The sequence below is a fragment of the Gekko japonicus genome, unplaced genomic scaffold (genome assembly GCF_001447785.1).
Source record: "Gekko japonicus isolate JY-2015 unplaced genomic scaffold, Gekko_japonicus_V1.1 scaffold306, whole genome shotgun sequence".
NCBI lineage: Eukaryota > Metazoa > Chordata > Lepidosauria > Squamata > Gekkonidae > Gekko > Gekko japonicus.
The window spans coordinates 1,219,334-1,231,267 of NW_015172013.1; the positions used below are offsets into that span (position 1 = coordinate 1,219,334).

General features: G+C 46.9%; 1 protein-coding gene across 8 annotated transcripts in view; it reads left to right on the forward strand.

Moving 5' to 3' along the window:
- The window catches only part of MEF2D (myocyte enhancer factor 2D), a 202,814-nt gene that overhangs the window by 93,604 nt on the left and 97,276 nt on the right, over positions 1-11,934 (forward strand). For all 8 annotated transcript variants that reach the window (XM_015420284.1, XM_015420281.1, XM_015420280.1 and 5 more), the window contains one exon: positions 1,509-1,813. In XM_015420284.1, the coding sequence (XP_015275770.1) occupies positions 1,760-1,813 (54 nt within the window). In that variant the 5' untranslated portion in view covers positions 1,509-1,759. The remainder of the gene's footprint in view (positions 1-1,508; positions 1,814-11,934) is intronic.

The following is an 11,934-nucleotide window of genomic DNA, read 5'->3' on the forward strand; positions in this document are numbered from 1 at the left end:
TTTGCAAGGACCTAAGACCTTTTTTTTTTTTTAAGGAGGGGGGTATGCCTCACATATTTCTTGGGACATCTTGGCAAGCAACACGTGGTAGCGGAATGATTTTTGCAGTATATGAAATGGCTTCTCTTTTCATAGGCACATAACAACACGTCTCTGTGAATTAGTAGTCACAGTTGTCTGAATTTAAAAACAGCTGCCTTGGTGTTGTGTTCCTCATAATATATCTCCCTAAGAGATCTGAAGAGGCGAGGAAGGATACCATGAAGGAAGGAAGGTTCCTCTATGCAGAAATATAAATGCCTTGCTCTCAGAGAAGTAGCATGTCAGGTGGAAAGGGCCTATCCTAGCCTTCGTCTTGGCCCCGCTAGATTTCTGTGTGGATCGAGACTTCTTTTCTTTTCTGGTATGGAGGAGTATTTCTTCCCACACCATGCAAGTTGAAATCATACAGTCTAGAGGCAAGTTGAATCACTTCAGTGAGAATGAGGCCTTTTGCGTCAGTTGTCACCAGGGGTGTGCATTTTTAAAAACAATAATGAAATACTCAGTGGAGGGAAAAAAGCTTTTATATTGGGCAGGAATGTGACGGGTAGACAGAGGCAGTGTCGTGAAGTGACTGGCGTGTCAGACTAGGATATGGGAGACCCAGGTTTGAATCCCCAACTTGCCATGGCAGCTTGTTGGATGATTTGGGGCCTGTCACTGTCTCTCAGCATAACCTGTCTCACAAGAACAGTGAGAGTCAAATCTACTAGCACCTTAGAGACCAACAAGATTTTCGGGATACAGACTTTTGAGAGCCAAAGTTCCTTTTGTCAGATATCTGATGAAGGCAGCTTTGACTCTCGAAAGCTTGTTGGTCTCCAAGGTGCTAAGAGACTCGAATCTAACTGTTCTACTGCAGACCAACATGGCTACCCTCCGAAACTACCTTAGGAGTAGGGTTGCCAGGTCTTACCTTGCCTGGAGCGGGGGACTTTGGGGGGCGTTCTGGGGTGGGTGGGGACATCGTGTGACGTCCCCAATGCAGTGATGTCACCAGGAAGTGATGTCATCGTGCTGGAGTTGTCGCACGGGGGGGGGGCGCTCTGGTATTTGGGCAAACTCTATGGGTTTTTTTGTCCTCAAAACCATAGAGTTTGCCCAAATACCAGAGAGTCCCTGCACGACGTCACTTCCGGGTGATGTCATGTAGGGGACATTGTGTGGTGACGTCCCTGTTTGCGGGTGGGGCTTCCCTGCTGGCCAGCTGACTGGCGGCAGGCTGAAGCCCCCCAAACCAGGGGTTTTCCCGTCGTCACCAGGGGAATGGCAACCCTACCCAGATGGTTGTTATTTTGAGGATAAAATTGAGGAGGGAAGAATAATGTTATAAGCTACTTTGGGTGTGCATTGGGGGAAAAGCAAGCTATAAATACCTAAATAAATATATAATTAGGCACCAGAAGAACAGTTTTATTTTATGCTTCACACTAAGTTTCATTCCTCCCCTTTTTGTCTTTCCACAGGTTTTTTAAGCTTCACAAAGTTCTGATGCTGTTGGAGTGACACAGATGAAGCAGGATATCATGAACTGAAGAAGAGACCCCCCGGATCTTTTTGTTTTGTTTTTTGTAGTTTTCTACCTTTTTAAAAAATAAAAAAGAAAGCAAGGACTTTTAATGACAGCGCTTTGAAATACAAGGGTTTTCTTTTTTTAATTTTTGGAAATTAAACCCCTCCCACAATTCTCCTCGTGCTGTGAGGATCTCCGCAGAACATGGGGAGGAAAAAGATCCAAATCCAGAGGATCACGGATGAAAGGAACCGGCAGGTAAGTTGCCTGAAAAAGTACCCCAGGATTCTTTCCCGTTGCCTCACCATGGCCTCCTTGGCCAATTGCACGAAAGCCTCAAAATAACATCTTTCATTTGGTTTGGATCTCTTGCTTTCCTGTTTGAAAAGTGAAGCCTGTAGTTTTTGAGGGATGCTTTGTGGGTTGTTCAGGAGAAGGATGGTGCCAGATTCTGGATTGGGGGAACTGTTTTGGGGACGCTTGCCATTCTCTTGAGGGACCCACCAGTAAGGTGTAGTGCTTAGAGTGTTGCATGAAGATCTAGGAGACCCGGGTTCAAATCCCCACTCCAACATGGAAGCTGACTGGCCCAAGTTCACCTGGTGACTGTTGTTAAGCCTAGGCTACCTCACAGAGGTGTTGTTAGCATAACATTTAAGCCACTTTGCCCTTGTTGGGGAACAAAGTGGTGTCTAAAGAGCTAAAGATAAACAACTAGAACTGGAGATTTGAGAGCATAAGAGCTACTGGGGAGGTTCCTGAGGAGGAGCTTTGGCTGAAGGGTAGCCCCTTGCTTTGCATATTCACGGATGAAAGGAACCGGCAGGTAAGTTGCCTGAAAAAGTACCCCAGGATTCTTTCCCGTTGCCTCACCATGGCCTCCTAGGCCAATTGCACGAAAGCCTCAAAATAACATCTTTCATTTGGTTTGGATCTCTTGCTTTCCTGTTTGAAAAGTGAAGCCTGTAGTTTTTGAGGGATGCTTTGTGGGTTGTTCAGGAGAAGGATGGTGCCAGATTCTGGATTGGGGGAACTGTTTTGGGGACGCTTGCCATTCTCTTGAGGGACCCACCAGTAAGGTGTAGTGCTTAGAGTGTTGCATGAAGATCTAGGAGACCCGGGTTCAAATCCCCACTCCAACATGGAAGCTGACTGGCCCAAGTTCACCTGGTGACTGTTGTTAAGCCTAGGCTACCTCACAGAGGTGTTGTTAGCATAACATTTAAGCCACTTTGCCCTAGAACTGGAGATTTGAGAGCATAAGAGCTACTGGGGAGGTTCCTGAGGAGGAGCTTTGGCTGAAGGGTAGCCCCTTGCTTTGCATATGAAACATCCCGGGTTCAATCCCCAGCATCTCTAGTTTAAAGGATCTCATGAATTGGGAGATCTGCAAGCGAGCCCAGCAGAAAATACTGAGCTACATGTACTGAGAAAGTTGATATGCCTCCTCTTCCAGAGACCTCCTCAAAGGAGGTCACCAAGTAAAAGCAGTATAACAAAGGCAGGGTGCCACCCCTAAAAAAGCCCTGTCTGTAGTTCCTACCCACCTAACCTCTACAGGCAGGCACAGTCATGGAGTGCAGACATGGACAGAGGATCTTAAGAGGACCAGTGGCCAGACTTGGCATGAGACAGTTTCCTATGTAAGATCAGCGGGTGGGGCCTGGTGAGGACGGGGCAGAACCTAGTAGTGCTTGGTACCAGCAGAACAACCTGGACAGCAGGGGAGGGGCAAACAGAAAAACCTCTCAAGCAGTGTAGGAAGTAGCTCGTTCCCTCGACTCATGCCCTGAGATTTTACTTGTGCCCTTAGAGACGAAGAGAAGATTGCTAATAAGCCCAGATGACTTCTGTTCAGCTCCTGTGACATCGCAGTCTGGTCCAGGAGAACAGTGATTTTGTTCTTTAAAGGAAGAGGGGGATAGCTTGGGGGAGCAGCCGCCTGTCCCAGAAGATCCTCTGCTCCAGAACTCTCTGCTCCTGACAGCACAGTAGCCTGAATTTGTTCCGATGATTTCCAAAGACCGTTTTGGAAAGCTGGAATCTAACAAAAGATGTTGTTTGAACTTGGGCATAGATTTAAAGAACGCTCGTGTACTTTGAATCTCATTCTTTACGGCTGTCAGGTACTGCGGGGCAGGCTATAGAAATAAAGAGCTTTTATTAAAATACAGGACGCTTTGCCAACCCTAGGGGACCGTGCATTGAGTATTTAAGGGCTTCCGAAATCTAGCTGCTAAACAGTATACCGAGCGGAACGAGAGGAAGAAGGTCAAGTATCCAGAGATACCATGTTTTGTGAGTCACTAACCAGGGAGCTTGGACAGATGCCAGCAGCTGGGTTCTAGAAGAGGGGAAAGTAGGACACGTGCTCTGGTTTTGGGAGAAAATGGCCAGACTTAGTATGGGTTTTCAGGGCATCTCGAGCTGTTCATGTCTTACTGTTTTGTGCAGGAAGTGTGCTTTGTGGATTGATTCTGCCACTTCTCCGGGGGAAATCTATTTCCATCGCTCAACTGCTCCTGTCAGGAAATAGTTCCAAAGGGCTGCAGTGAAATAATCTTTGGTTTAATCTGGACGTTTCTTGTTTTTTTCCTCAATGGTCCTGTCAGATACATATGTTATAGGCCACTTTTCTTCCTAGTGGGGACTCTAAACATTTCCCAGTATCATTCACTCCTCAACAACCCTGTGAAGTAGGTGGTGCTGAGGGAAAGCGACTGGCTCACTTCCATGACAGAGTGGAGATTTGAACCCAGGTCTTCGAGATCTAGTTAGCACTATAAGCATTACATCATGCTGGCTCTCAGTGTAGCCTTTCCTTTCACATATTTGGGGGAAAAACACAATAACTTACCTAGCACATGAGAGAGAGTGTGCAATTGATTTGAGGGAAGTGGTTAGGAGTGCCGGACTCTAATCTGGGAGAACCAGGTTTGATTCCCCACTCCTCCACATGCAGCTGCTGGTGTGATCTTGGGCCAGTCACAAGTTGTTTCAGAGCTGTTCTCTTAGGAGCAGTTCTCTCAGAGATCTCCCAGTCCCACCTGTCTCACAGGGTGTCTGTTGTGGGGAGGGGAAGGGAAAGGAGATTGTAAGCCGCTCTGAGACTCCTTCAGGTAGTGAAGGGCAGGGTATAAATCCGATCTCTTCTTCCTCTTCGTCTTCCTCTTCTTCCTCTTCCAAGCATGGGCCTGATTTGCTAATTTATGGGTTGCAACTCAGCTTTCACATGGGGAGGGTTTTAAAAATATGTAACACCCCCTCTCACCACCACCACCTTCAGTCTGAAGTAGTTTGGTCCAGAATTCTACCCCTCAACCTACTGCTTCATTCTGTACAGTGTGGAGATTTGTGCCACTATCCAAGACCCATCTCTCATCTCCTACTTTGAGAAACCGGGGGTGGGGTGGGGAGATGATTAAGTCCTGTTGGAATTCTAAGGGCCCAGCCACACTGTTTACAATATGTGTACCCTGAGTTTTGCAAAAGAGTCTTCATGGTGTCTCACAATAGTGTGAAAACCACTGCGGGCTGCGGTGGAGACTCGTGGAAAGTACCACCAAGTCGCAGCTAACTTATGGAAACCCCTCTGAGATTTCAACACCTGGGCCATCCAGGCCACGCCACTGCAGACATTAACTAACAATAATGAACACTGGCCGGAAGATTAAGACCGCAGCTAAGTTATGGAAACCCCTCTGAGATTTCAACACAAGAGGCGAACGGAAGTAGTTTTGCCTGCCTCTGCATGACACCCCTGGACTTCCTCGGTGGTCTCCCCTCCAGGTACTAATCAGGGCTGACCCTGCGTAGCTTCCAAGAGAGATCGGAGTAGCCTGGGCCATCCAGGCCACGCCACTGCGGACATTAACTATCAATAATGAACACTGGCCGGAAGATTAAGAGCAATAAGCATCATAGCTGAAATTCACAGAACCAAAAAAAGGGAATCTCGTGGCACCTTTCAAAGGTTTAACAAATTAGTTGTGGCAGAACATTTTTTGAACTAGAGTTCACTTCATGCGATGTATGAAGTGTGTCCTTAGTTGGCGGGGGCACACGCACCAGATAGTCACAATCAGTGGGGTCAAAGCCATTGATATCAAGAGATCCGGTGCATGACGTTTCTATGCAAAGCTCAGATGTATACAAGAGCAACAGTGACCATAACAGGGACATAACATACCATAACAGGGACATTATGCGATCAAGCTAGACTCAGTAAGCTAATTTAATACCTGCTGTGTGAGAGGAGTCCAGAATCTCTCTTGGGCCCTAAGAGGATGATATCAAGCTTCATGATTCAGCAATTTCATGTTGGGCTCTCCCTTTTGAAGTTCCTTCCTTGGAAGAATGGCAATATTTAGTTTGGCCGCAGAGCAGCCTGAGAGACTGAAATGTTTTCCCACTGGGTTCCTGGACATTGCCCCTTTTGATGCCCAGTTTGTGCCATTTAGTCTTTTGCACAGAGATTTTAAAAGAGCCGCCCAGCCTAATGGAAAACCATTGAGAGACTGAAATGTTTTCCCACTGGATTCCTGGACATTGCCCCTTTTGATGCCCATTTAGTCTTTTGCACAGAGATTTTAAAAGAGCCGCCCAGCCTAATGGAAAACCACAACTCAGAATAACGCCTCAAATACATCAAGTGCCCTCTGGAATAAAACAAGCCATGCCTGGCATCTAAATGGCAACAGGGAAAGGTCTGAGCAAACTTCCCTGAGGTGGAAGTTCTGTTTGTGCCGTTGCTGAAAAGGACTGTCGTGTAGATCCACCCACTGCATTTCAGTTTAAGACTTTAATCCCTGTTGGGTTTCTGTGGACTTTAACTACCACATTTCAAGAACATGTGAAGCTCTCTTTCACTGAATTAGACCATTGGTCCATCAAGGTCCGTATTGTGTATTCAGACTGGCAGTGGCTCTCCAGGGTCTCAGGGAGAGGCATTTCACATCACCTACTGCCACATCCTTTTAACTGGAGACACTGGGGATTGAACCCAGGACTTTCTGCATGCCAAGTAGATGCTCTGCTGGTGAGCCACACCCCTCCCCTTCCTCTTTGTGAAATCGGCCACCTCCCCTTTAGGCATTTATGCCACATTCTGTCCTCTCACCCATTTCCCATTCACTACCAATTGTCTGTTCTACATGGGGGAAATGTTGAGATCCTGTCATACAGTTACATGCAGGGGTCATTTCCTGCAGGAGTGCACAGGAGTGGAGGTCCGGCAGTAAAGAGCCCAGGGGCGGGCACATGCAACAAGCCCTGCCCCCTGCTCCTTCTCTCCCTCTTTTCCCCCCTCTTTCCCTCCTTCTTTCCTTCTTTCTTTTCCTCCTTTTTCCCTTCTTTCTTTCCCTCTTTTTTTCCTTCTCTCCTTCTTTCCCCTTCCTTCCTTTTTCCTTCTCTCCTTCTTTCCCTTTCCCTCCTTATTTCTGTCTCTCCCTCTTTCTTTCCTTCTCTTTCTTTCCCTCCTTCTTTCCTTCTCTTTCTCTCTCTGTACAGATCTGTGTGAGGGCAGATCTGTATGTCCTCCCCCAATCTAGCAATCCAAAACAGTGGCACCTTTAAGGCCAAGTTTTATTCAGGTACGAGCTCTCCCTCCTCTGCGAGGGCAGATCTGCTTGTCCCCCCCCCCATAGCTAGCAATCCAAAACCATTCAGTGGAGCCTGAGCGGTAGCTGTTGTCTTCTGACACACTTCTGGTGATGTCAGGGGGTGTAGCATATGCAAATAAGTTATGCTAATGTGTTATGCTAATGAGCTCCTGCACCACTTTTTCTACGAAATGATCCCTGGGCATTGATAATGCTTAATGTTGGTGAAGTACTGGCTACCTCCTGCTATTTGCATAACAAAAACCAGGGCAGAAGTTTCTTACTCTTGAGAGCTTCTCCAACATCTTTTCCCCTACCTTTTTTGTTGCTGTTATTGTGACCATGTGCCTTATCTATATATCTAATAACCAAGTTACCCCCTCTGTGAGGATATCTAAATCTGCACATTGGGGGCACTTGGGGGGTAGAGAGATTTTCCTGCACACTTGGAGCAGTCCCCAGGTGTGCAGAAAAATCTAAAAAGTTGAAAAAATATATACAGTGGATATGTAAATCCCCCCAAAAGTATAAGCATTCCCTGTGCATGCGCAGAGAATGCTCTGGCCGTAGGGCCAGGAGGCTTGGCAGCCAAGTCATTCTTCAGGGCACAGTCCTTATTGGGGAGCTGCTTCCACAGGGCAGGGGCAGCCACCGAGAAGGCCCTTGCCCTCGGGGCGGTTCACAGCATACACAAACACAGCGTTAAAACCTGAATAGATAATAAAACCTATAAATGCAGATAAAGACACTAAAACAGATTCTCGTTAGAAATACAGCCATTCATCAGTTCTGGAAACCAATCTGGGCAGCCAGCCCACTCACCCATACTCTTGATTAATCAAATGCTGCATGAATCAAGGCAGCCTTGCATGCCCTGCAGAATCAGGGCACAGTCCTCATTGGGGAGCTGCTTCCACAGGTCAGGGGCAGCCACCGAGAAGGCCCTTGCCCTAAGGGATGGTAAACAGGTTATTCGTGGACCAAGCACCCGCAGTAGGTCTTGTGATGAAGACCAAAGGGGGCGAGGGGGGTCATATTAGGAAGGCAGAATAATTAATTGCCAGACTTACTTCAGGGGGTCAGCACAGTGGGATGTTTATCAAGGCCCATGGCCCGGTGGAGGGTCCATGAGCCACATTCTTGCCCATTGTGGACAGACAGAAGTTTGTAATGACAACCAAATACGGCCAGTTCCTTTATGGGCTTTTGGATGGCTAGGGACAGGGCAATGTGAAGGTTTAGTTAGTGTAATTGGGATCTAACGATTAGCATGACTCACCACAGCTGCTTGGGACAGGCAGATTATAAATCAAGGTTGCTGAATTAATTGGTTAAAACAGTTGGCTAAAAGGGGGACAGACAATATAGCTGAGACCGTTAACTTTTCATTCTATGCCCTGTGAGGTGGCTTCCTTATCTATTATTTCTGCTGTCATGAGGGCTCGGAATTTGCGGGTCTTTAAAAAAAAGAGCCCTGGGCTGTTTCAGAAAGCCTTACAATATTTTGTTACGTAAAAGTCCAACTTCTGTTAGCCATAGGAACACCTCCCCTCTTCCTCCCCCTCCTGTGTGCACCTAATTCCATTAATACAGTCTCAGGTCCCCGCAGTTTTGTTGCCAGCAAAGGGATCGTTCTGGTGAGCAGGGCGAATTTTCTGCAGCAAATATTTCCCTACCCTTCAGGGAACCACCCTCAAGGTTGCGAGGTCTTAAAATTAACCCATCGTGACAGATGGCCTAGTTAGGATTTCCAGCTACCCAGCAGGTCTGTTCTCTTGGCAACAGTCTCTTGCCGCAGACCGAGGTTGCTTCAATAAACACCTGAGAGAGAGAGAGAGAGTGCGCTGCAAATATCATTATGAGAAATTAAAATGCCCTCCCTCAAAAATAATCCCTCCCCCAGGTTAGCAAAAGCTGAGGGAGGGAGAGAAGAAAGTCGGGACGAGAACTAGTGATGGATGCTGCGTTTGCAGGAACAAGTGCCGATGTCAGTGTCAGGCACTTTGATTAAGTTTATCCCCAGGAGGTCATAAAGTCGGATATTTTCCACACCTTCTGTTCACGGAGGTATGATTTTTCCACTGTGGATGCACACCCTTCTCCTGTGTGTAGGCATCTTACTTAATTTAAAGCTTTAGTGTACCCCACCTTGCCATTAGTTGGTGCTCAACAGATCTCTTTCTTCAGCAGATTTATATGCTGCCTCTCCAGACTTCTGCTTGAAGGGGCTTACAGATAAAGATTGCTTCATTCAAAAACACCACAAATTATTGATTAGGGTTGCCAGCTCTGGATTGGGAAATGCCTGGAGATTTTTTTGGGGGTGGAGCCTGATGAGGACGGGGTTTGAGGAGGGGAGGGACCTCAGCAGGGTGTAAGTCCACAGAGTCCACCTTCCAAAGTAGCCATTCTCTCCAGCTGAACTGAGCTCTGTTGCCTGGGGATCAATTGTAATAGAGAGAGATTTCCAGGTGCCACCTGGAGGTTGGTAACCCTATTATTGATACAAAAATAAAATAAGCCAGGGGCATAAACACAGTGTAAGAAGATTGTTGGCCACCCTAAAAAAAGAGATCAATAAATCCAGGGCTCTTTTTGTAGAAAAAGCCCAGCAGGAACTCATTAGCATAATAGGCCACACCCAACAGCAGGAACTCATTAGCATATTGGGCCACACCCCGACAGCACAGCTCATTAGCACATTACCAGAAGTGTGGTTATCCAGCCACACCCACCTTTTGCTTGTTATTCTGTTTACCTTGTTTGTTGTCAAAACCCAGGGCCTTTTTTTGTAGCAGGAACTCCTTTGCATGTTAGGCCACACACCCCTAATGTAGCCAATCCTAATGAGTTTCTGCTGTTGGGTGTGGCCTATTATGCTAATGAGTTCCTGCTGGGCGTGGCCAACTTGGGAGCCAGCCGGAACTCCGTTCCTGTGTGTTCCTGCCCACAAATAGCCCTGAATAAATCCGTCCTCAGACCGGAAGCGGATGGTAAAACAGCTAAAATAGATAAAATCCTTCAGTTAAAAGCTTGGGTTTAAAAACAATGTTTTTGTCTGGTGCCTAAGACTTTGCGGTAGGCACTAGGCAAGGGCTGAGGGGGAGGGGGGGTGTTTTAAAAGAGAGGTGCCACCACTGAAAATGCCCTGTTTCTAATTGCCAGATAGGACACTGCCTTCCCCTCCATCTGGTCTTGGGGCTCTGCTCATTGGCAGAATATCTTTCTCCTCACATGGATATCTGAAGAAGTGAGCAGTGACTCAGGAAAGCTCATATCCTGCCACAGATTTTGTTAGTCTTTAAAGTGCTACTGGACTCTTACTCTAAACAAGGAAGTTTCAGTTAGCCACAATGGCTAATAATCAGGGGGTTTTTTGTAGAAAAAGCCCAGCGGGAACTCATTAGCATAATAGGCCACACCCAACAGCAGACACTGATTAGCATATTAGGCCACACCCTTGACAACACAGCACATTAGCATATTAGGCCGCACCCCCAGGTTACCAGAAGTGTGGTCATCCACCCACACACCCCTTTTGCTTCTTATTCTGTTTACCTTGGTTGTTGTCGAAACCCAGAGCTCTTTTTGTAGCAGGAACTCCTTTGCATGTTAGGCCACACACCCCTAATGTAGCCAATCCTAATGAGTTTCTGCTGTTGGGTGTGGCCTATTATGCTAATGAGTTCCTGCTGGGTGTGGCCAACTCAGGAGCCAGCCGGAACTCCGTTCCTGTGCGTTCCTGCCCAAAAATAGCACTGCTAATAATGGTTGGTAGACTTTTCCTCCACCGTGACTTTGCATAATCCCCCCTTTAAAAGGTTCTTTAAGACAGGGGGCATCATTATATCTTACATATATGAATATGAAGCTCTCTTATACCAAATCAGACTCTTGGCCCATCAAGTATCATCAACTCAGACTGGCAGGGGCTCTCCAAGGTCTCAGACAGAGGATTTTCACATTACCTGCTACCTGATCCTTTTAACTGGAGACACTGTGGATTGATCCTGGGACCCCCTGCATGCAATGTGGAGGCTCTGCCACTGAGCCACAGGCTCCTCCACTCTTGTGGCAGAGAATTGCTTATTTTAATCATAATTTGCATGAACAAGCACATCTTTTTGTCTGTCCACAGTCTCCTTCCCATCAACTTCAGTGGTTGATTCCAAAGTTCTAGTACTATGGCATAGAGAGGGGAAAATATTTTCTTTAAGTGTGTTCAAACCCTTATGTGGTCTTTTTTTACATCAGCTCTTTAAGGTAGGCTGCTGTATTATCTTCATATTGCTGGTTAAACAGATTCTCTCTTATTTGCTGTAGCTTATTATCTGGATAATTCCCACCCATGGAAACAAACAAAAAAGGAAGGTGTGGGGGGAGAAAAATTTCAATCCAGAACAGACCAGATAGCCAAAAGGTTGGGAAAAAAATAAAATAACACACACACACACACACACACACACACACACACACACACACACACACCTATATATCTAATAGCCAAGGTGCCCTCCCCGTACGCATATCTAAATCTGCACATCAGGGGCACCTGGGGGGCAGGGAGATTTTCCTGCACACTTGGAGTCGTCTCCAGGTGTGCAGAAAAATCTAAAAAGTTGAAAAAAGGATACAGGGGATATTTAAATCACCCCCCCCCCAAAAAAACCCTCAGTCCTCACCATGGAGGGGGGGGATTGACGGGCCCGGTGGTTGGAAGCCACTCAGGCCTCGCCACAGGAGCCAGGGGAGGGAGGAGATGGGGGGGGGAGCTGGGGG